Below are 25,772 nucleotides of genomic sequence, written 5' to 3' on the forward strand. Positions count from 1 at the left end.
GGAATCTCCACATGATGTGAGCATGGCCCTAAAAAGAAAAAAAAAAAAAAAAAAAATTCAGTTCCTCAATCTCAGCAGTCACATTTCAGGCACTCAATAGCCATATGTGGCCAGTGCTACCATATTGAATACATCAGAAGGAACCTTTCCATGATTGCAGAAAGTTGTATTAGAAAGCACACGTGGAGTTCCCGTCGTGGCGCAGTGGTTAACGAATCCGACTAGGAACCATGAGGTTGCAGGTTCGGTCCCTGCCCTTGCTCAGTGGGTTAACGATCTGGCGTTGCCGTGAGCTGTGGTGTAGGTTGCAGACGCGGCTCGGATCCTGCGTTGCTGTGCCTCTGGCGTAGGCCGGTGGCTACAGCTCCGATTCAACCCCTAGCCTGGGAACCTCCATATGCCGCGGGAGCAGCCCAAGAAATAGCAACAACAACAACAACAACAAAAGACAAAAAGACAAAAGACAAAAAAAAAAAAAAAAAAAAAAGAAAGCACACGTGTTTTGTTGGTAAGGCCCTGGGCACTCATTAGCTTCCTTTTGGAAGATATAACCTTTCCAAGGTGATAGGTATCTTCATTTACAACAGCCTCAAATATGCTTTTGTTGGAGTTCCCATCCTATCGCAGTGGAAATAAATCTGACTAGGATCCATGAGTTTTCGGGTTCAACCTTGGAAGAAGGGACTAAATGCTATCTTCATGCTTTTTACTCTTAAAATTTTCTACATGGGGAGTTCCCATCGTGGCTCAGCGGTTAACGAACTTGACTGGCATCCATGAGGATGGGGGTTCAATCCCTGGCCTCACTCACTAGGTTAAGGATTCCACATTGCCCTGAGCTGTGGTGTGGGTCGCAGACTCGCCTCATATCCTGCATTGCTATGGCTGTGGTGTACCGGCAGCTACAGCTCTGATTGGACCCCTCGCCTGGGAACCTCCGTATACCACAGGTGCAACCCCCCTCCCCCCAAATTTTTTTTCTACATGGTTTCTCATCCATTCTATTTAGTAACATAGGATTTTATTGCTTTTTCTGTAATAACGGCTAACATCAGTTGAACATTTACTGAACACCATGCACTTTACATGGATTCTCTCATAATCACCCTATGAAGTAGGTATTATTTGTATCATTTTCACAGATCAGGAAACCTAGGCTTCGAGAGGTTAAATAACTTATCCAAGACCGCTCAGATAGTAAGAGGCATTCGGGAGCTAAATTCATTTCTAATTCAGAGTTTAACCTCTGTGTGACACTGCTTTCCTAATATGTTTTGCTACTGTATCCTTTTTTCTATTGTGTTAAGTCTCTGGTGAGTTTATGCTTGGTCTGAGAAAAGGCAGGCTCTGCCAAATGCTTTCTTTGCCTTTTTAGCAGGAGAAAGTCCTCAGGGCGGTTAACCATGACCAGGATTTAACCAACAGATACCGAGCCACAGCGTAGCAATGTGGAGCAAACGCTTGCCCAACTTCTTCCAGGGCTCTGAATGTCAGTACTCAACCTGGGCCATGCCTATCAGTTCTTCCACCTGCTACACTCTGCAATGCTCCTCCCTGGTTTTTGGCAGGAAGAAGACTCATCTCAAGAGGAAAAGCGGGAGGCTACGCCCCCTTGTGGAATCCACTTCTCCCATTTATTAAGGGGGAAACTGGTATTCGGAAGGGCTCAAGGACACCGAACGAATTAGTCTCAGTTCAGTCACTGGAATTACCCTCATTCAGCACAGTAATTTGCTTCATTTCCCAAAGCAGATAAACACAAATCGGTTCCTTACAAAGAAACACGAGCTTCAGGCCTGAGACCCCAGAAAAACGTCGAGAAAACCCCAGAATGAGGTGGCGGTCCCGAAGGATGCTTTTCCGCCGTCGGCTCCACCTCTCAGCCTCCACCCCTACCTCCTGCCCCCGCCCTGACTCCATCCCACCTCACGACCGCACTCAACTTCTAGGCCCCGCCCCTCGGAGGCCGCAGCCAATCGGAGAGCCGCGACCCCGCCGAGCGTACTGCGCCTCCTTCCTGCCGGCCTCGCCCCTGCCGGCAGTGACGTGCCCCGCCCCGCAGCCGCGGGATTCAAACTCCCGGAAGCGGCTCCCGCGGCGGAGGGTGTGAGTTGGCCGACGCTGGCGCGGAGCTTCGCCTCAGGTGCCGGCTGGCTGCGGGGAGACGACAGCGGAGCGTGGCTGCAGTGGCCAGAGCCCGCAGCCCCGGGGCCAGGCGGCACCGCGAGGGAGGCGGGGTTAGCGGGAAGTTGCGTCTACTGGGACTCTATCCGTCTGGGGGCCTGTTATCTTTCCCTGGCGCTCACTTCGTGCGTGGCACTCGGCTGGGCGCCTCAAGACCGTCGCCAATTCGATCCCTCCTTTGAGCTTTGCGGTGGGTATTACAATCATCTTTCAGACTGGTGCCGAGAGCCCTAGTGATTTGGCCAAGGCCTTTCGTAGTACAGCATTTAGCCAATTAGCAATCACTTTTATGCCTATTTCACAAGCATCTTCAATTTGGAGGTGAGAAAGAAGGTACTCCTTTTTTTGCAGTTTTTCTTTGCCTGTCTTCCCACGTGAAGTCTTACAGGAGGGGTTTGTAAGATTTGTCTCCACTTGACGACATGGCTTGTAATAGATGCCATGTGCTCTTTGCTGGTTATCTTAGTCTTTCACCTTAGAATGGGCAAAAATCCAGGACTGACTTTGGTAGAAGGTCTCTTCACCTCAGTTTACCGAGTTCTGGTTTTTTTCATGCTCTCTGAGTACGTACAGGATGACCCTAAAAGTCAAATGCACGGAGAAGCCTTCCCCACCACTGTGTCTAGGTAGGTCTCTATTTTTACTGATATCATTTATCACTGTATTTTTCATTTCCTGGATAACGTTTTATAACTTGAGAATCTGTATTTGTTTCTTGTTATTACCTGCCTTCTTTGCTAGATTGAAAATTCCATTACATGAGAGAAGTGTTTCTCTTTCTTTTTCTTTCATTTCTAGCTTTCTGCAGCTATTATGCTGCCTGGTCAGTTAGGCTCTCCAATATTTTGGGGGTTTTTTGTCTTTTTTTTTTTTTTTAGGGCCGCACCCGCGGCATATGGAGGTAACCAGGCTAGGGATCTAATCGGAGGAGATGTAGCATCTGCGACCTACACCACAGCTCACGGCAATGCCGGATCCTTAACCCACTGAGCAAGGCCAGGGATTGAACCTGCAACCTCATGGTTCCTAGTCGGATTCGTTTCTGCTGCGCCACGATGGGAACTCCTCCAATATTTTTCGAATACATGAGTAGTCTGATATTCCTCTAGATTCCTTAGTCACATCCCCATTATTTTATCTTGGGATCCATAACTGGAAAAATGCTTTTTTAAGCTCCCTAATTGAAGCTACTTTTATTATATGTACAGTATGTTTTGCTATATATTTTGCTCCTAGAGTTCAAAGTATATGTTTGCTTCTAAAATGTCATCTAACACTGTTAACAGATGTACCAAGCTTCTCCTTAATCCTTATTCTTTTTTTTTTTTTGTCTTTGTTGTTGTTGTTGTTGTTGTTGTTGCTATTTCTTGGGCCGCTCCCGCAGTATATGGAGGTTCCCAGGCCAGGGGTTGAATTGGAGCTATAGCCACCGGCCTACGCCAGAGCCACAGCAACGTGGGATCCGAGCCGCGTCTGCGACCTACACCACAGCTCACGGCAACGCCAGATCGTTAACCCACTGAGCAAGGGCAGGGACCGAACCCGCAACCCCATGGTTCCTAGTCGGATTCGTTAACCACTGCACCACGACGGGAACTCCAATCCTTATTCTTAATTTGTGTCATTCTTGAATTCCATGAATGTTGTGTCTCTTTTTTCTATAAATGCCTCATATTGGATTCTTCTCACTTCTGCCTGCTGTGCGCTCTCAGCTAAGATAGATCTGAACTAGGCCTATCTTCTAAAACAGAGGACACACCACCATCATATCAGATAATGATGTTTCAGTGTCCATATACTCAGTATTATATTATTTACCACTAGCTTTTTATTCCTGGGTGAAATATGTCTTTGATCGTGATCTACTTCTTTCAGGCTTCATTTAATAGTTTAACCCTCTATTGGTTATTCCCTCCATTTTTTAAAAAAACAAAACTTTCCTTTTGACATATGACACACATATAGAGTCCTGCATAAACATAAGTGTACACGTTTACATACTGAATACTCCCCATGTATCTACCACTCAGATTAAAGATCTATACATATTGTTACTAGCAATCTAGAATCCATCTGGAGTCCCGCTCCCATACCCTGCTGATTTGTCTATATCACTTCTGTTTAAATAGAAAGGTTCTTGTATTTAGCAAATAGGTTATTAGACCTGTTCAAACCTAGAAAAAGTCTTGTAGACTCAGATTTATAAAATATAATTGTATTTTTATTTTTTACAGACACTTTCAGAGATGTCTTCCAGAAGTCCCAAAGAGTTAATTAAAAGTAAATGGGGGTCAAAGCCTAGTAACTCCAAATCAGAAACTGCGTTAGAAAGATTTAGGGGAGAAATTGCAGCCTTAAAAACATCGGTGGATGAAATCACAAGTGGGAAAGGAAAACTGACTGATAAAGATAGACACAGACTTTTGGAGGTAAAACTCTTTAAATTGTAAGCTTTACTGTAGAAGATGAGAAAGTATTTTTTTTAATGATCATATAATTTAGTTTAACAAACCAAATCTTTTCAACTTTGGGATTTAGATTTTAATGTGAATGTTTAAAAAGCCATTTTATCATGTATATAGGTTGCTTTCCAAGTAATCTTTGTTTTCAGCTATTTTTTTAAGGTAAAATCATTATATATGTTGGCATTTTGCATTCTATTAAACTATATTTCCTTGATTTACAATTTGGTATGACATAGTCTGTAAAGCAGTTAGGAATTTGTTAGCACTGGAAATATTTAAAAATTTAATCATTAATTTGATTTTAATTTATTTTGCAAAGTGCTTTTATTGTTCATAGTTACAAAATAAATGCCTTGTTTTAAATAATATTGTTGGAGTTCTTTAAATTTTGTTTTATAGGCACATCATAAAACAATGATTTATTATTGTTTAACACATATTGTGGTGAATACCTACTCAAGCACTGAGAAATGATTTATCATCAATTCTTTTTTTTTTTTTTTCTGCTTTTTAGGGCTGCACCTGTGTCATACAGAAGTTCCCAGGCTAGGGGTTGAACCAGAGCCTCAGCTGCTGGCCTACGCCACAACCACATCAAATCCGAGCCTAGTCTGTGACCTACACCACAGCTCATGGCAACGCTGGATCTTTAACCAGCTGAGGAAGGCCAGGGATCTAACCTGCAACCTCTGGGTTCCTAGTCAGATTCGTTTCCTCTGGGCCCCAAGGGGAACTCCTTATCATCAAGATCATTTTGTAATCTGATGAAGGAATCTAATAGCTTCCTTGAGAGATCTCTTTCCAGTTCATTCCACTTCTGATGAGCACTGGCTGTTGAAACACCTTTATAATCAGTTAAAATTAAAATTCCTGTTAACTTCTACCCATTCGTTCTAATTGTACCCATTAAAGCTACCCAGGGAGTTCCCTGGTGGTGCAGTGGGTTAACAATTCAGCATTGTCACAGCTGTGTCTGGGTTGCAGCGTGGTGTTGATTTGATTTGTGGCCCTTGAACTTCCGCATGCCTTGAGTGTGGCAAAAAAAAAAGGCTACACAGAACAAGTCTATTTTTTTACCCAGTTGACAACTTTTTCAGATATCCAAAGAAATCTTGCTTCTTACTTTCCTGTAGATCAACTCCATATTCTTGAGCTTTAATTTTTTTTTTTTTTTTCCGTCCTGCTCACTTTCCTGATTACTTTGTGGGGTGTTCTTATCTCTCTTGAATTATGTACCCAGTATTGCACACTGTGGCAAAGACAGGTTGAAACAGTATTATTATTTCCCTTAATCTGGATGGTCTACTCTCTGAAAGCTTAAAATTGAATTGGCTTTTTTTGGTAATTATATCATCTTACTGTCCTTAGTTTGCAGCCAACTAAAATCTCATCATTTTTACACAACTGTCCAACTCAATTTTGCTGTCTTTATTTGAACAACTACTTCGTCCCCACACTCCCAAATGCAAGTTTTTAGTTCTATATTGTTTTTCCTTTGTTATCATGTAAGCCATTCTGCTAACTTTGTCTATCGTCTCTCTCAGTGCTTTCTCCCTTATATTGGCAGGAATTTAACAAGCATACCTTCTTTATCTTTCAAATTCTTGAAAATGTCGAACATTCCTTTGAAGATCACCTTCTAAATCTGATACCAAATCATTTAACAAAAAGCAAGTTTATAAATGCAATTTTATCCAGCCGTAATGTTCTATAATTTTTAAGTTCTGTTACTTCAACATCAGGCAACACAGATCTCTTTGTGTGACTCACTTTTAGCCTTTAAGATTATTAGAACTGGGAGTTCCCTGGTGGCCTAACAGTTAAGGATCTGGTGTTGTCACTGCTGTGGTGCAGGTTCAGTCCCTGGTCTAGGAACTTTTGTATGCTACGGTCTCAACCAATAAATAAATAAATAAATAAATGAATGAATGCACTGGCATGATGGAGGAATGATTGGCAGATACTCAAGTGAGAGCCAGCTTTTCTTTAGCTTTCTCTCATCTCTCTTGACAGCGTTTGTCTCTCCTTTCTGTGTCCATGTCCCATTTGTTTTATATATAACTACAGCACTTACCATATTGCATTAATGTGTTGGGATTACCTCTCTCTGAGCCCTGTGAGTGTGAGACCTTGGCTTTGTCTTCTTTTTGGCCCTTGTATCTGGTATGATGCTGACTGATTTATAATAAACTCTTTTCAAATGCTTGCTCTAGTGTACTGTTTGCTTTTGTGTTTGACCTGGCCTTGTTCTAAGATTCTTCTTAGTTTATATCTAGAAAATTCGAGTCCTTGAAGCTGAGAGGGAGAAGAATGCTTATTGCCTCACAGAGAAGGACAAAGAAATACAGCGACTCAGAGACCAGCTGAAGGCCAAATATAGTACTACTGCTTTGCTTGAACAGCTGGAAGAGAAAACGAAGGAAGGTGAAAGGAGGGAACAGCTGTTGAAATCCTTGTCTGAAGAGACAGATGTATTGAAAAAACAGTTGTCTGCTACAACTGCAAGACTTGCTGAACTTGAAGGCAAAGCCAGTACACTCCGTTTATCACAGGTACTAATTTCTTTAAACCCAGGTTTTTTAAATCTTTTCTGATGCAGTTTGTAATTCTTATGAAGAATGAGTTTGTTAAAACTCATTTTTTAGGAGTTCTCGTCATGGCTCAGTGGTTAACGAATCCGACTAGGAACGATAAGGTTGAGGGTTTGATCCCTGGCCTCGCTCAGTGGGTTAAGGATCCGGCATTGCCGTGAGCTGTGGTGTAGGTCACAGACACGGCTCAGATTGATCCCGAGTTGCTGTGGTGTAGGCTGGCAGCTACAGCTCCAATTAGACCCCTAGCCTGGGAACCTCCGTATGCCACAGGTGCAGCCCTAGGAAAGGCAAAAAGACAAAAAAACAAAAACAAAAAAACTCATTTGTCAAATGGTGAAACAGCATACTGTACTAACAGATTAACAGATTACCTTTTTTTTTTAAATAGCCTAGTACTTTGTAAGCAAAAATAGGTAATATGGCTTCCTCCACTCCCCATTGTTTGGCTCTCAGGAATATTCAGAATACAGAATCTGCTATGTATCTGCAACAGCCCAGGAAGATTTTGTTGAGTTTTTTTTTTATAGTTTCTTTCATGAAAACAGTAGGCTTTGTTTTTTTGGTTATTTTTCATATTTGAGATACTCAATTATAATATCTGGTATGCTTTTCCTACTACATGTGCTTTTTGTCCCCTTCTTTTGTTTTAGAGTCACTAGAGTAGCAGAAATAGCAAGGATTTGTAGGTAGGCAGATCTGAGTTCAGATCTTGGTTCTTCTGCTTGCTAGCTATGTGATTCTTAACAAATTCCTTAACCTTTCTAGCTTTAAAGACAATGCTAGAATTCACCAGACCCCTCTCCTTAAACCTTAATTTCCACAGTGGTAAAATCAGGATAAGAACACTGGAGATTAAATGTTATATGTATGTAAATTGCCTAGCAGAGTGCCTGGCATATAGTAAGTGCTAAATAAATGATTTCTTATTGGTCAGAGCTTTGAATCTTTTGGATATTTGGATGTTTGAATAATAGTAACAATACAAGTATTAATACCACCTATTAATATCAGTAGCTTTTAGGTGTAATATTGAAACATTATTAGATGTCTTCATACTTTCTCTCTCCTTTAGGGTATTCAGATTGATCAGACCTCTGTTGTGTACTCTCATAGGTGGACAACTGAGTGTTTCTACAGATGAGTTCAAAGAAGTTAAGCTTTTCTAAGGAAGTTCCGTAGAGCTGAAACTCATGAAACTTTATAGTCAGATCCTAAGTGGTTGACTGAACCTTTACTTAAAGCTCAAGGATTAGTTTCTCTACTTTTTTTTTTTTTTTTTTTAAATGCTTTTTAGGGTCACACCCACAGCATGTGGACGTTCCCAGGTTAGGGGTCAAATTGGAGCTACAGCTGCTGGCCTACACCACAGCTCATGGCAACGCTGGATCCTTAACCCACTGAGCAAGGTCGGGGATTGAACCCACATCTTCATGGTTCCTAGTTGGGTTTGTTTCCACTGAGCCACGAAGGGACCCCCCAAGTTTCTCTACTTTTGAAGCTGGAAATGTAAATCTTGGTAGAAATGATAGTTTTTAATAATGTGTTCTTGTAATAATTGTGTGGGATAGCCACTAGTAATTTCTGTATTAATTAGCATGTCTAACTGCTGTTGACAACCAATCTCCAAATCTCAGTCTTACATGACAAATGATTATTTTTTGCTCATGTCACAGCCTAGTGCAGGTGGGAGTGGAGGAGGCTTTACTCCATAGTGATCCAGGGTCCTTCCTTCTGGTGGCTCCCTCGTCCCTCAGGGGGCATTCCTCCACCAGATCCTCTATACATACCTGTGGGTTAAAGGGCATGTGGAGAATTGGGGGAATGTGTAGGGTTTAGGCCTAAAATTAGCATATCTCACTTCTGCTCACATTCTATTGGACAGAATTCAGCCTCATGATCCCAATAACCACAGGGAAGGCTGGGAAATGTAGTCCACAGTGTATGCAGGGGAAAAGGAAAGGAATTTGGTGAACTATCTCTGTCATAGTTTTCCACCTAAAGGACTAAATTGAGAGGGAGAAAGAGCTATACTAGGGTGAGTGTCTAGATCATCTTTGAATAAGAAAAAAAATGTTTTGAGCTTCCTTGCCAGCCTTCACAGAAGTTTCTTTCCATATAGCTGTTAAAAGACTGAAATACAACTTATTATGAGTTTTGTTGGCTAGACTGAATACCTAACCATCTACTTCCCTCTTTTTTCCCTCTATGAGAAAGTGAAGAAAAAAGAGATGTTTTGAGTTCTATATGAACAAATACTAAATAATGCTATTGCAAATACAAATGTAATGCTAGAAAACAACTTTTGTTTTTTATTTGACAATTTAATATCTTCCAGATTTTATTTAAATAGCCCAGTTGTTTTGCTTTGTCTCCTAGTGAAAACCACTGGGCTGTTCATATGCCCTGAGGCTATTCTGGTAATCCTGGGGTCCAGAGGACCTCAGAAATCAAATTAGATATGACATCTCTGGGAAGTTCCTTTTGTGGGTCTGTGGTTAACCAACCTGACTAGGATCCATGAGAATTCAGGTTTGATTTCTGGCCTTGATCAATGGGTTAAGGATCTGACATTGCTGTGAGCTGTGGTGTAGGTCAAAGATGTGGCTTGGATCCCGCATTGCTGTGGCTGTGGTGTAGGCCAGTAGCTGTAGCTCCAATTTGACCTCTAGCCTGGGAACTTCCATATGCCGCAGATGCAGCCCTAAAAAGCCAAAAAAAAAAGGGGGGGGGGATATGACATCTCAGGTTTCCAATCTGCTTAGAAAGCTTCCAGGACATCTTAATTCTGCTTTGCTACCCATCGCCTCTTGGTATGATGGTTCACCAGCATGTACTTGATCTGTATTTTGGGATGCTTCTGTGAAGTATGTATTATGAAACTAAATGTAATGAGGAAACTTCTAGTATTAAATGTATGAGGTTAATGAATATTGGTTTACTTACAGACTGTGGCTACAAGTTGCCTCAATCCATCGATGAGTGAGATTCATGAAATGGAAGTGCAGCTGAAAGACGTAAGTTCATTTGTCTTTTATTAAGTTATGGCTAAAGAGAAATAATTCATTTATTATTAAATTTCATAGAAATTGGCAGCACTAGTGCTATGACTTGGAAAAACATTTTGAGGAGACGGAAAAATGAATGGTTTGAGATCATCTCTCTAGGTTACTACCTTTTTTTTTTTTTTTAACTCCCCACCAAAATGATTCTTTTTTTTTTTTTTAAGGCCACACCTGTGGCATATGGAAGTTCCCAGGCTAGGAGTTGAATTAGAGCTGTAGCTGCCGGCCATTCCCACAGCAACACGGGATCCGAACTGCGTCTATGACCTACACCACAGCTCACTGCAACGCTGGATCCTTAACCACTGAGTGAGGCCAGGGATCAAACTGCCTCCTTGTGGATACTAGTCGGATTTGTTTCCGCTGAGCCACAACAGAAACTCTCTCTAGGTTACTACCTTAAAGTTTCTTTCCAGGCAAGCAGGAGGGCCTCTTCCTCTAAGTATGGTCTCTTGTAGGCTAGAAAGCCTAGAAATCGCCTATTTCTATCGAATATCTCACTAGCGTCCTTCCTCCACCTAAATCTAACTTGCCCAACTCTTTTATTATTTAATATAACTTAATTTGCCGTTTCTTTTCTCATTTATAATGCAAGATTTACTCTTTAGTTTAAAATTATTCCCTTTAGGAGTTCCCGTCATGGCTCAGCAGTTAACAAACCTAATATCCTTGAGGATGCGGGTTCGATCCCTAGCCTCACTCAGTGGGTTAAGGATCCAGTGTTGCTGTGAGCTGTGGTGTAGGTTGCAGATGCAGCTCGGATGCCATGCTGCTGTGGCTCTGGTGAAGGCCGGCTGCTTAGCTCAGTTGGACCCCTAGCCTGGGAACCTCTATGTCCCAAGGGTGCAGCCTAAAAAGACAAAAAACAAACAAACAAAAAGTAAAATTATTCCCTTGAAACCATGATTTGCTTTCATAGTTTGAAAAGGAAACACATTTTTTGTATACTCAATATTTTTCTCTAGGATTTGATATGAGGTTGTTTTAGATATTTGTTAAAGCTGTTTGTTATTTCAACTTTTGTCTTAAATGGATTAGTGGGTCATTGGAAATTAAATAAATTGGGGACACAGGATTATTATTCATAGTGTATTTTTTCAAGTTAGATATGCAGAATATTAAATTCTTGATTTAATCATTAGGTCAGTAGGTAGATATTGTGATTCCAGAAATATTATTGGGAATTCCTGTTGTGGCCAAGTGGAAATGAATCCGACTAGGAACCATGAGGTTGGGGGTTCGATCCCTGGCCTTGCTCAGTGGGTTAAGGATCCGGCGTTGCTGTGAGCTGTGGTGTAGGTTGCAGACAAGACTCAGATCTGGCGTGGCTGTGGTGGGGGCATAGCCTGGCAGCTGTAGCTCTGATTAGACCCCTAGCCTGAGAATCTCCACATGGCCTAAAAAAAAAGTTTAAAGAAACATTATTGGCATGTCTGTCCTGATCTAAGTATACTTTTAAGATTCTTGTTTATCTCATCTAGCAGGTGTACCTTGAGGTTTGTTCGATCTTCAAAAGAATTTAAATATGTTGAGCCATCTGTGTAGTGGGGTACCACAGTACCCTTATCAAAATTTCCCTAGAGATAACTAAAATGAAGAAACACAATTCTTAAAGAACTATCAAAATAAGTTTTTTTGTATGTCGTATACTATCCCTAGCATATAGAAAATCAGAATGACAAAATGGAATCTTGTGAAGTTTTTAGAATTTTACTGTGTCTCTTTTAGCAAAGTACCTAAAAATCAATGCTTTTTTCTTAAACTCATATGTAAGGCTTTAGCTTCTCAATGCTACCTGCTTCAAATATCAACTAAAATTATTTTTATGTAATGATGATTGCTCTGGGTTAGAACTTGAGATTCTCCATTTTCAGTAAGTTCTAGATGCTACTGCTAGGTGTCTGAGGACAACCCTCTGAGAGCCGTTTACTTACGCTTCACGAGCAAGAGGTGACTTAACTCTGGGTATCCATTTGGAGCCTCAGCATTTTTTTTTTCCCTAACGGCTGCACCTGCAGCGTATGGAAGCTTCTGGGCCAGGGATCGAATCTGAGCCTGTGATTTTACTGGATCCTTTAACCTACTGCACTGGGCCTGGGATCAAACCCTCACCTCTGCAGTGACCTGAGTTGCTGTATTGGATTCTTAACCTATTGTGCCACAGTGGGAACCCCTCAGCAGATCTTTTAGACCAGAAGGAGAATTGTAGTTGGAGGACTCAAGAGCAGGGAAAGAGAAATCTCACTCCTCAGGCCCACACTGTCCCATTTTTTTGGTTTTTGAGGGCTCAGCAATTCTAGTCCTATGCCTTCTGCCAAGCTTTCACAAAATGTCCTGAAAAAGTTTGACCACCTATCTTAAGAATCAGTATTTGTTATGCTAAAATAAGCCCTAAAAACCTATGTTTACCTGTCATAAGGCCAAGCTGTATCATTTCTCAGCTACCATTTAGGTCTGGCTGATATTTTGAAGTAATTACATGGAGTTAATGCTGTGCATATTCTCCAGTGCCAGTAACTTTGAAACCAAATAGCTAAAAGGCAGTTTTAATAGGAATTTCCTTTTTTTTTTGGCTGTACCCATGGCATGTAGAAGTTCCCAGGCTAGGGGTTGAACCCACACCATAGCAGTAATCCAAGCCCCTGCAGTGATGATGCCAGGTCCTTAACTTACTGCACCACAAGAGAACTCCTAATAGGGGTTTCTTGCTCTTAATTTTAAAAATATAATTTTTAAACATAGAATTTAGGTAAAATCAATCATAATTATTGCTTACCTTTTTATTTGGAAAAAAAATTCAAATATATGCAAAAGTTACAAGAATGAAAATGGCACATATACCAAAATCAAACCATTGTTAACATTTTACCCAATTTCATACTCTCTTTCTTTTTCAGTCCAACCCCCCCAGCACACACACTATTTTTTTCTGAACCATTTGAAAATGAGTTGCATATATCCACAGCTCTTTAAGCCGGTATATTTCAATGTATATTCCCAAGAGTGAGGATATTCTCTTACATGAGTACAGTACAGATAGCAACTTTAATAAATTTAACATGGACACAGTACTTCTATGTAATCTGCCACCCATATTCCAGTTTTGTCAGTTGATGCCCATTTTTTCCCTCTCCAATATGGTTCAATTTCAATTTACATTCAAATTTTTGCCCAAGAAATAATTTAATGGATCCCTGCCAAAGCAGAAGGAAGAGCATTAGTAAGCATTCCACATGGCTTCACTTTTGTGTGCTCTTGTTTTATAATTTTATTGATAACTTGGATGAAAATGGTAAATGCATGTCTGACAAATGTGTAGATGACACAAAGCTGGAAGAGATAACTGATGCAAGGAGGACTCTAACGGTGCAAAACTCATATCAGCTTTCACTGATAGCTATCAAATCCATTTATTATTGATTCTATAAAAAGAAGAGTAGATGCATAGTGAGGTCAGGAGTAACTGTTTACTACTTTATTGAAGTAATATCGCCATCATATGGCCTTTTAGAATATTGCCTCTCACATCTTGATAGAATTTTATTTCTGATAAATAATGTATGGTCAGACTCATTTAAAAAAAGAAAATTTTCATGACCATGCAACGTTGACATTTACATTTACATTTCCTTTTGGCGGGGAGCAAGGGGGTTGCACCCACGGCGTGTTGAAGTTCCTGGGCTAGGGATTAAGCTGCTGCAGTGACAACACCAAATCCTTAACTTGCTGTGCCACAGGAGAACTCCTGTATTTCTTAAATATGGACTTTTAAAATTTTTTTTGAGGGCTGTACCCACGGCATATGGAAGTTCCTGGGCTAGGGGTTGAATTAGAGCTACAGCTGCTGGCCTACACCACAGCCACAGCAACACAGGATCTGAGCCACATCTGTGACCTATATCACACCTCAAAGCAATGCCAGATCCCTGACCCACTGAGTGAGGCCAGCAATTGAGCCTGCATCCTCATGGATACTAGTTGGATACATTTCCACTGAGCCACAACAGGAACTCCTGGACAGATTTTAAATTTGGTATAAAATTAGGTATCTTTAGCATCTAACACAATTTTTAAGTATTTGGATATATATGTGTTTTTTGAGTCATATAGTACTACATCTCTTATGAACTAAATTTGTATAAAACAAAGTGGCTATATAGTATCTGCACTTGATAAATGGACTCTCAAGCCATATTAGGAGATGGGATGTTATAACTGCTTGAGGTACAGAGAGAAAAGTCGCTGGAGGAAGGGCCCTGGACTAAGTCTTTGATTTCATAGGCTGCTTCTGTCTTCCCAACCCATTTCCTAGTTCTGTAGAGAATAGACATTGAAAATCCTTTAAGCCCCATACCTAGAAGTTTTGCTCATAAGTTTGTGGGCTCCTTGTGGAAGCAGCTTAGCAAAAGTTGGAGGAACTTTCTAGATAGATAAATAAATAGATAAGTAGATCTTTTTGGACATGGAGCTCAATTGCCTCTATCTTTAAAGGATGGAAATTTCTACATGAAAGAAGATGCCTTGATATGTAACCAAAAACTTCCACCGTGTTCCTTACCACTTATCGCATCTCACCCTTCTAGAGTAAGATGGTGTGGAAGGGGAGCCCGTCCTTTTACAGTGTACCTCCAATAAATGCAGGGTGATTAAAAAAGAATTGGACATTTTATTTTATTTTTTGTCTTTTTGCCTTTTGAGGGCCGCTTCCGAGGCATATGGAGGCTCCCAGGCTAGGGGTCCAATCGGAGCTGTAGCCACTGGCCTACGCCAGAGCCACAGCAACGCTGGATCCCAGCTATGTCTGCAACCTACGCCATAGCTCACGGCAACGCCAGATCCTCAACCCACTGAGCAGGGCCAGGGATCGAACCCGCAACCTCATGGTTCCTAGTCGGATTCGTTAACCACTGAGTCACAACGGGACCTCTAAGAAGTGACCATTTTAAAAAATGTTTTCCAGTATGTATATTTTACTTCAGTAAAGTTATACCATGCAACTTTTTAAAGAAATCTGTGTTTGTATCATCTCTTTCTGGCAACCTTCAAGGATAAGAAGGTAATACATCCTGGCTGCCACACTTTAGTCATTGATAATCATACATTCCAACAGGTCTGGGATGCATTGTAACACAAAGGATACATATTATACACTTGTAAGATTATAGAAATAGTTGTGATTGTTCCATTACAAAGGTGTTTGATTATGTTTCATACATTACTTAATGAGTAAGAGATTTTTGGAAGTGTTTTATTCTTTGTGAGTCACTCTAAATGGATTGTTCTACTGTGTGTGAGGAACTGCTAGATTCTTTCATGTCCTCTCCTTCCTTCCCTGAACACTCACACACTCTGATTTGGGGCTACAAGGCTTTCTCAGGACCTTGTTGGTTCTTGCAGCCAGTTTTCCCACTCCGTGTTATCCTCATTCACAAACACTTATCAGGCAGCCACTTGCTGCAGATACACATGAAGGGAACTATGAAAGAAAATATCTCAACAAGCCTAAACCCAGCTGTCCAGAGGGCTCAGGATCTGGTTAAGATAAGAAGTAGCATCAGGAAGCAATCAAGATCATGAGTATAAGATGCCAAATAGATTGATTGGATGTGAAAAAATCACTCTTGGTTTATGAAGGAGAAAAGGCTTGATGAGGACAGTTATGGTGAGGAGGCTTGAAAGACAAGCCTGGACTCGCCAGAACTTGATGAAAAGATGGGATTTAAGTGGGCAGATAACATCAGAAAGGATTCTCAGGCACTCTATGCAAAGGGAAGAGGCACAGAGATTATGCATAGTTGTGCAGATAACAAGACAGCAGAGGAGGAGGGGAAAGGCCAGGCTATGACCTGAAGAGATGGGAAGCAGCAGATTGTGGACAATTTTAATGACAGCCTGAGGGAACATAACTTCAGTTTCAGCAAGTTATGTCCTGAAGCTTTAAAAAGTTCTCAGTTATTAATATAATTAAAACTCTTTAGTACTTTGGGGGACCAAAGAAGAGGTTGAACTGAACTTATTAGCAGTAGCTATTTTGCCTTAAAACGTTGAGTGATCATTAATTAATCCAAAGTTTTGGTTGTGGCCTTCATCTCCTCTCACACTTCTTTATTTTTTTTTTAGGGCCATACTCATGGCATATGGAGGTTCCCAGGCTAGGGGTCCAATCAGAGCTACAGCTGCCAGCCTATTCCACAGCCACAGCAACATCAGAGCCGAGCTGTGTCTGCACCCTACACCACAGCTCACGGCAACACCAGATCCTTAACCCACTGAGCCTACTCCACAGCCACAGCAACATCAGAGCCGAGCTGCGTCTGTGCCCTACACCACAGCTCATGGCAACACCAGATCCTTAACCCACTGAGCGAGGCCAGGGATCAGTCCCGAAACCACATGGTTCCTAGTTGGATTCACTTCTACTGCACCACGACAGGAACTCCCTCCTCTCCCACTTCTTGATGGAGAAATCCCCCTCCATCTGAGGATTTCTAAATCCCCAACAGTCAGGGTTTACCTATACCTAACAGTGAATCATTGCTCATGCAGGCATTCCTGTGGGCATAGGTCATAGCATGGGTGGCAGGGGCAGAGAGCCCAGTAGCAATGAGCTTGGCCATTGCGGAGGAGTGTTAGCATCCCTGTGTGTGCCTCCTGGGGCCCTTCATCCATAATGTGTTACACTTGTGGCATCAAGTTTCAGTATCCACATGTTCTCTTTACACAAATAGTCTTTGAGTCTTATTTCCCCAGTTTCTCAGGAACATAGCACGAGTGGGGGACAGTCCTTTCCTCTTGGAGTGAATACTTAGATTGGAAAGGAGAGAGAGGAGATAAAACCTCATTACATATTGTTGCTGTAGTATAAGGATCTCAAGGCTTTTTTTTTTTTTTTTTTTTTTTTTTTTAATGGTTGCATTCATGGCATATGGAAGTTGCATTCATGGCATATGGCCAGGGATTGAACCTGAGCCACAGCTGCGATGTACGCCACAACTACAGCAACACTGGATCCTTTAATCCAATGCGTCAGGCCAGGGATTGAACCTATGCCTCTAGTTGCATCCATATTGCTGCAAAGAAATTGGCCCAACATTATAAATCGATTATACTCTAATACAAAGTTTAAAACAAAAAAAGAATCCAGCATTGTCACTGCTGTGGCTCCAGAAGTCACTGCTGTGGCTTTTTTTTTTAAGGGCCACACCTGCAGCATATGGAAGTTGACAGGCTAGGGGTTGAATTGGAGCTGCAGCTGCCGGCCTAGTCTACAACTATAGCAATGCCAGATCTGAGCCATGTATGTGACCTACACCACAGGTCATGGCAATGCCGGATCCTTAACCCACTGAGCAAGGCCAGGGATCGAACCCACAACCTCATGGTTCCTAGTCAGGTTCATTACCGCTGAGCCACAATGGGAACTCCCAGTGTGGCTTGGGCTTGATCCCTGGCCTAGGAACTTCCACATGCCTTGGGCACACCAAAAAAAAAAAAAAAAAAAAAAAGGGAAGAAAATGTGAGAAAAGCATGGTCTGCCATTTCAAGGAGTTTACTGTCTATTGGAGAGAAACAGCAAACACAGTTCAGGATGGTTGGTAAAATAATTTTTTTAAAACATGTAGACGTATATACAGATAACAGCTTAAGTTCATAAGCCCCTAAACAGGTGAGTAGTCCCAGTTTGATATTTTTTAATTGAGTTCTAAAATTCGTCCTTTATAGGACGAAAGTTGCTGATAAAGAGGGGGGGCAGGGAGTGCCCATCCTGCCTCAGTAGAAACGAATCCGACTAGGGGAGCCATGAGGTTGTGGGTTCGATCCCTGGCCTGGATCAGTGGGTTAAGGATCTGGCATTGCCGTGAGCTGTGGTATAGATTTCAGATGCGGCTCAGATCTGGTGTTGCTGTGGTGTAGGTCGGCAGCTATAGCTCTGACTGGACCCCTAGGCTGGGAACCTTCATATCCTGCGAGTGCAACCCTAAAAAGTAAAAAAAAAAAGGGGGGGGGCAGAATGGAATGTAAGTGTGATTCTCTGGGAGGCAGACACTGAGATGGAGTTAGCAGTGCAAACAGTTTATTGAGAAGTGACAGCTGTGAAAAGAAAAGGCGGCAGGATTGGGCAGGGGCACTGTCAGACCAGGATGCCAATCTGACAGCACCTCTCCACCCCGTGGAGACCTCCCAAGCAGAACCTTATGTTGGGCAAAACAGCTCTTTCTTAAAGAACATCTGTCTGAGCAGAGAATGTCCACCTCTGCCCCAAAGACGTTCTAGTTTTTAGAGAATGATCTGGGCACACACACAAAGGAAGTTGTGTATAGGAAGCCAGCAGACAAATGAACGCAACCCTGTGTGAACGTGACTTTGCCAGGTTGTTAGGTATTCTGAAGGAGTGCACCATTAGAGTGTACCTGTGTGTCGGAAGCCATTCAGTGGTTGCCTAGAATCATTCTGTGATATGAGCCTGAAGAGTTTTATATACTGGAAAGGACTGCATCACTTGGACTCCCTTGTCTGCTTTAAGAGTTTGCTCTTTTGGAGTTCCCGTCGTGGCGCAGTGGTTAACGAATCCGACTAGGAGCCATGAGGTTGCGGGTTCGGTCCCTGCCCTTGCTCAGTGGGTTAATGATCCGGCGTTGCCGTGAGCTGTGGTGTAGGTTGCAGACGCGGCTCGGATCCCGTGTTGCTGTGGCTCTGGCGTAGGCCGGTGGCTACAGCTCCGATTCAACCCCTAGCCGGGGAACCTCCATATGCCGCGGGAGCGGCCCAAGAACCAAGAGATAGCAACAATAACAACAACAAAAAGAAAAGACAAAAAAAAAAAAAAAAAGAGTTTGCTCTTTTAAAATTATTGATTTGCTTTCATTTTCACTTTGAGGCCCTGGAGAAAAATCAGCAGTGGCTTGTATATGATCAGCAGCGAGAGGTCTATGTAAAAGGACTTTTAGCGAAGATCTTTGAGTTGGAGCAGCAGAAATCGGAAACAGCTGCCCATGTGCTTCCACAGCAGACAAAAAAGACTGAGTCAGAAGGTACTGGTACACAAATGTTCTTTTGGGTTGGCCTGCCTGACATTTTCACAAGGAGAGATTCATCCAATTTAGATTTGTATACACATATGTTAGAGAGTCAAGTAAAAGCAGGTCTGCTAGCCCTGAATTAAGTACCATTTTAGCCAGTCTGTTATATTTCCTCTTGATTTCCAGCACCAGAGGGCATGAGGCCTAGGGTAAAGGAGCTTGCAGCTCTGAAGGCATGTGAAGTTTTCTCCTCCTTGTATATCCTTCCCCTCCTTCAAAGCCCTTCTCCACCTTTAATTCCCCCAGTGCTGGCCTTGTCACCGACTGTCTTTTTACTTTGCTTCCCTTTAGTACTTATTCATATCAATTTCAGGAGAAAGATTACATTTTATAGATGATTCTTCAGTCATTTGAATCTCACCCTAGAATCGAGGTGAAGTCTTTTATGAGTGATGCTATCTTTTTGCCAAGTGCTTTGCTGTTTCCCTGAACTGATCTCCATTGAGTTTTACAAGAACCGTAAGAGGTAGGGCAGGAAGGACCATTATTCTCATTTTACAAATAGGTTCAGTAGTTCCAGGTGAAGTGCCAGGAAAAGAGAAAGCCCCCATGAAAAGCACTCATTTAAATGTCTGACAGCCCTAGTGGGACTGGAGCCTGAATTGTAGAAAGAGAAGGCTAAAGAAAACCCAGCAAGCTCATTCACTCAGAGCTTCACATTTGAATATTTAAAATGCAGCTAATGCTAAAAAAAAAGAAAAGGATTGTCTCTAGAGATAATTCAAAGCTTTATAAGTTTACTACACATAAAGGTAGGGTTTTCATTATGGCCAAAGTCTAGTTTTTTTCTTTGGTAATATAGGTTTATGTTTTTTGTTTTTCTCTCTCCTGCTCTTGCTTTTTTCTCTGTTTTATCAAAGTAATATAAGCACTTGTTGAAATAATTTAATAATATAATTTAATAATAGTACAGAAGGCCCTGCTCCACCTTTCCATCCCATCTTAATCCCTATTTCTTCCTCCCGTCAGGGCAGCTGCTTCTAAGGTTTCTGGTTTTGATTTTGGTAATTATCTCCATATCTATAAATAATGAGCTAATGGCCCTATTTTTTGATTTATTTTCTCTAGACATTAGTGACTTTCCCTCCCTCAGAATAATTATATTAATGTTTTTAGTTTTCTGTTTATTCATTTTGTAACTTCAGATGTACAAGGAATGTACCTGAACTTCTGTATCTTGTTCTATTAAATATAACCATAGTCCCTATTTCTTGACTCTTCATTTCAGAAGGTAAGGAAATAATGTGATCTTGTTCATAGGAACACATTTACATTTTTTTTCAGGAAAAATTATCTATTTTATAAAGTGAGTTGTGCTGTGGTTTGTTTGTCATAGGTTATCTTCAAGAAGAAAAGCAAAAATATTACAACCATCTCTTGGTAAATGCAAAAAAGGATCTAGAGGTGGAACGACAAACTGTAACTCAGTTGAATTTTGAACTTAGTGAATTTCGAAGAAAATACGAAGAAACCCAAAAAGAAGTGCAAGATTTAAACCAGCTGTTGTGTTTACAAAGAAAGGCAGATGTACAACATCTGGAAGACGATAGGCATAAAACAGAGAAAATACAAAGGCTCAAGGAAGAGAATGATCTTGCCAGGGAAAAACTGGGAGAAGAGAAGAAGAGATCTGAAGAGCTCTTATCTCAGGTGAGTCTAAGCAGCAAGGTTTTCCAGGGTGTATAACTCACACTTTTCATGGTACTTACTGTCAGGGACTGTATTTTAACTACTTGGGAACTGCAGGGAACAACACGAGTTCCTGCCCCCTCATGGGAGTTCATGTTTAGAAGGGACACAGACCATAAGCAAATACCTAAGTAAACTGGGAAACTAAAGAAGATAACACAGGGTAATATGACCAAGGGAAACTGGGGGCCAGTGGAGGCATCACTGAGGAGATGGTACTTGGACAGACCTGATGGGGGGAGAGAATCTGTGAGGTGAGTAACTGGGAATTCCCTCCTGGTGGAGGAAATCGTAGACACAAAGGCTCTGAGTGAGAAGGAGGTAGGTGTGTGTGAGAAGCCGAAAGACGGGAAATAAAGAGGGGATCCAGCTGGTTCCTAGGTTGGCACCACAATTGTGATGACGCTGTGCTCAAGTTAATCCACCATGTACCATCCAAGTTCTCATTATCCTCCTTGATCCAAAATGTCTCAGTAATATTGGCGTTACTGAGTTAGGATTATTAGCATTAAATGCTACTTCAGCAGAAACTCATTAATTTAAAAGTTGCCCAGGGATGGGAGTTCCCGTAATGGCTCAGTGGTTAACAAACCCAACTAGTAACCATAGGTGGCAGGTTCGATCCCTGGTCTCGCTCAGTGGGTTAAGGATCTGGCATTGCCATGAGCTGTGGTGTAGGTTGCAGACGAGGTTTTGATCTGATGTGGCTGTGGCTGTGGCTGTGGCATAGGCTGGCAGCTGTAGCTCTGATTAGACCCCTAGCCTGGGAACCTCCGTATGCCTCGGGTGTGGCCCTAAAAGCAAAAAGAAAAAAGTTGCCCCAGAGTATGAAATTATGGAAAAAACATGAATTGGGGTCCACACCAGGTCTCTTGCTGAGGGTGTGTGGCCTTAAGAAAATCAGCTAACTTCTCTGACATGCAGGTTATTTGTGTGTCAGGTTAACAACACAAAATTTAACAACCTCTTCTTGCCTCTTAGGACTTTTGTGAAGGTCGACTGAAAGAATGTGAAAATGCTTTGTAAATTAAAGGGCTAGGTAAATGTTAGTTGTTGCAACTACTAGAATAGTAATTTTTAAAATCCTCTAAAAGTTGAGAGAGAGGAAGAAAATAGTCTGTACCATTTGTCTTAGTGCTTATGAACCTCACTTCTGCCTACAGGTGTGAGCAGTGACATTTACAAAAGATTAAGCAGAAGTGAGAATTTTGTTCCAGTTCTGTGGCTGAGGAGGCAAGGCATTGCCAGCTTCGTTGTCTACTCAGAAATATTAGTGGTTGTCAGAACCTACAGGAAAGTGGGTGTGTCCAGTGCAGTTTAGTGTTTTTTATCAGTCTTTCCTTGAGGGAAGCCTCAGCCTGGGTGGTGCTGCTCAACTGCTTGCAGAGATAGCTGTCTAGCTGTGGCTGGAAGGACTCACCAGGAAGAGCAGGTGTTGCCCTAGTTGGAGATATGATGAAACTTGTGAGCCTCTCGTGTGTCCTAGGTCAAGGTCAAGCCATAAAAAGTCATTGTGACAGTGTTGGTTCTATTTGCATCCTACAGGTCCAATTTCTTTACACGTCTCTGTTGAAGCAGCAAGAGGAACAAACAAAGGTGGCTCTGTTGGAACAACAGGTACTCATTGCAGTTGCTTCTAAATTCACTGTAGCCTTTTAGAAAATGGAATGTTTTCTCATCTTTACACTGTTCTTCAAAGAACTATTTAAAAGTTAAGAAAAATGGTTTTAAAAAACTTTTAACTAAAATATTTAAAATGACTATCTGTGCCAGCCGTATATCCCTGTTACTGTCTTATGGCCAAACCAGATTCTCTGAGATGATATGGCAGTTTTTTTGACAGGTAGATGTTTGCCTAAGCAAATTTTATTCTTCCCTAAATGGCTTCTACTCTGACAGGATGTCCCTAATAGGGCTCCTTGATAACCTCAAGTAGAACTTAAAGAGACAACTGTTATTCTCAGAAGAAAAACAGAAGAGTTTTTAGTATATTCCCAACCAGGGAACAGCCATCTCTTTTCCTTCTCCTCCTTTCCCACAGAAAGGAGGATGGAGAGGACAGATTCTAACCAGCAACTTCTTAAGCTGCTCCTCACTCACTTATAATACGTCGAGCTTTGGCTTTGCTTCTTGGGTAAAGCTTCATTTATCAACATCTCTCTGTGCTCAGAGGAATTCTTGCTCTGATGGCACGACACACGTTTGCTTCTTGAGCTAATTAAAAAAAAAAAAAAAGCAAGTATTCACTTAAGAAAACTAGACAGTATACACTAGCTGTAATTGTCTCTTCCTGGGCATTTTTTTCCAGATACAGGCATGTACTTTAGACTTTGAAAATGAAAAACTTGACCGTCAAAATATGCAGCATCAATTGCATGTAATTCTTAAGGAGCTCCGAAAAGCAAGAAATCAAATAACACAGTTGGAATCCTTGGTGAGTCTGGAATGGTTAAACTAAAACTGATTTTCATCTTTTTCTTTCTGCCATCTTTCTATTTATGTGTCAAACCAGTTCCCAGACTATGAGGATACAGCTTAAAGAATGGCAGTTTCTTGGAGTTCCTGCTGTGGCACAGAGGGTTAAGGATCTGGCGTTGCCCTAGCTGCGGCTTAGATTCGATCCCTGGCAGAAACTTCCTTATGCCACGAGTGCTGCCAAAAAAGAAAAAAAAGAATGGCTGTTTCTCAGATCAATCAGATCATATCCCCTGCCTCATGTGAAGCAGCTGCCCCTTGAGCATCAGTCCAGAGCACTAGACAGGAGGACCTCTTGGTAATGACAACATTACCAGTGCCTGTGATCCTCCCCCGCCCACCCTGGGCACTGTGATTCCAGAGGCACGAAATAGTGCCTGGCCTGTGTGATGCAAGGGGCCGGGCAGGGCAGTTGTAGATCCTGAACTGGAAACTACGCTTTTCTATTTAGAAAGAAAGAGAAAAATGCTGATTTTAGGGATAATGGACTATTACAGTTAATATATTGTCCCACCTTTACATTTAGCTCTAAGCATTTTAATAAAACCTATCTATATAAACACCCAACCCTAATACTTCCTACATAATTTGAGTAATTTATAACTACCTTGTATGTTCGCACATAATACTAGTGAGCAGAGATTTTAAAAGAAAATCTGTCTATAGGACTGAAACAACTGGAGTATTTACAACTCCAGTTACAGAGCAGTTACAACCCCTGAATGGTAGGTAGGCCCTCTATGCAAAGAAGTGTTCATTTGACTTTCATTTTTTAGAAGCAGTTTCGTGAGTTTGCCTTCACAGAACCATTGGTCACTTTCCAAGGAGAGACTGAAAACAGAGGAAAAGTTGCCTCACCAAAAAGTCCTACTGCTGCACTAAATGAAAGCCTGGTGGAATGTCCCAAGTGCAATATCCAGTATCCAGCCACCGAACATCGAGATCTGCTTGTCCACGTTGAATATTGTTCCAAGTAGCAATATAATTATTCTCAATTTGGGGGTCAAAAGATTCAATACTGTATCTTATGGACATTTTGAATTACTTATTTCACCTCAGATCAGAAACTGCCTATCTACCTTTGAGACTCTGACATAGGAGTGAATTTTTTTTTTTTTTTTTTTTTTTTTTTTTGCCTGCTTTGCATCTTGCTTGGCAGTGATACCTCCCTGAGATAGTTCATCTTCAGGCTTTGGTGACATGATGTGATGTGGAGAGCATTGAATGCTGAGATGACTGACATTTGCACTGGTAAAGTACTTGATGGAGAAAAGACAGTTCAGGTTATTGCTTGTGGGTCAACTCTGTTACACCAGCAAGCAAACATTGTATGTTTTATGGATTTTTAAAATCAAAGGTAATTAACCAGGGATCTTATTGTGTCATTAGTATTTTTTTAATCCAAGCACTTAGTAAACCTGCAATTCTGACTTTGATGTCTGTTGTGAAAAGATGGTGATACTTTTTTCATTTTTTCTCCTTCCTATGATAGAGTGGTTATTAGAAAAGTTAGGACTTTCTTGATCTTTATTTCTGCTTGCTGTTGAAATTATAAACCCAGCTATGTTCTAAGCACAAAGCAGATTCAGTTTAAGGAATACTCTTATGTAGCCACACACCATGTTTTCTATAACGTTAACTGGCTGTAACCATAACTTGAACTTCATCAGCACATGTTGGTTAGCTAAAATTGTTAAAATGAATTTTAACGAAACCACCTGGCCCTCTCTTTTGATTTGCAGATGTTTTATTTATTTATTTTTGGCACTCTAAAGCTGGGCACTGTAATGAGCAGATCTTTGCTTATCTGAACATATATTTTTATACGTGTGTGAGTAAACCAAAACATTTTTTATTTCTTCAGTTTTTTAAAAAATGCTTAACACTGGGCTACTGTTAGTAATATAAAGAAGAAAAGAATAAAATTATTTAATAAGTTTTGCTATGTGTAATGTATATATACAAATGAATATTCTAAGACTTCTACCCCGAGAGGGGTGCCAAGGAGTGACAGATAAACACACAGTATAAAACAGTGAAGTGGTTAAGGATGGAACCAAAAACTATATGAAGTCAGAAATTTCAAGCAGATTGTCCATAATAATATAAAAAACATAAGAAAGAGAGACATTCTTGGATTTCAAGATCCAGGTTGACGTCAAAGCCCATCTTCTTTCCACCAGAAAACCCTTTTGAACTCTCCAAACTCATATCCTTAAGTAT

The 25,772-nt window shown here is 41.2% G+C and overlaps 1 protein-coding gene across 3 annotated transcripts; it reads left to right on the forward strand.

The window, feature by feature from the left end:
- CEP55 (centrosomal protein 55) lies at window positions 2,055–25,489 on the forward strand. 3 transcript variants are annotated; one of them, XM_013983572.2, is made up of 10 exons: window positions 2,055–2,374; window positions 2,758–2,810; window positions 4,419–4,613; window positions 6,926–7,201; window positions 10,189–10,257; window positions 19,184–19,337; window positions 20,722–21,035; window positions 22,620–22,691; window positions 23,383–23,508; window positions 24,326–25,489. In XM_013983572.2, exons 3-10 carry the CDS (start codon window positions 4,431–4,433, stop codon window positions 24,524–24,526), a joined length of 1,395 nt encoding a protein of 464 aa, XP_013839026.1. In that variant the 5' UTR covers window positions 2,055–2,374; window positions 2,758–2,810; window positions 4,419–4,430; the 3' UTR covers window positions 24,527–25,489. The 3 variants fall into 3 exon arrangements, with proteins under 3 accessions (XP_013839026.1, XP_013839027.1, XP_005671353.1); XM_013983573.2 differs by lacking the exon at window positions 2,758–2,810 and having other exon boundaries at window positions 24,329–25,489; XM_005671296.3 differs by lacking the exon at window positions 2,758–2,810 and having other exon boundaries at window positions 2,056–2,374.

The sequence above is a fragment of the Sus scrofa genome, chromosome 14, assembly GCF_000003025.6.
Source record: "Sus scrofa isolate TJ Tabasco breed Duroc chromosome 14, Sscrofa11.1, whole genome shotgun sequence".
NCBI classification, from domain to species: Eukaryota; Metazoa; Chordata; class Mammalia; order Artiodactyla; family Suidae; genus Sus; species Sus scrofa.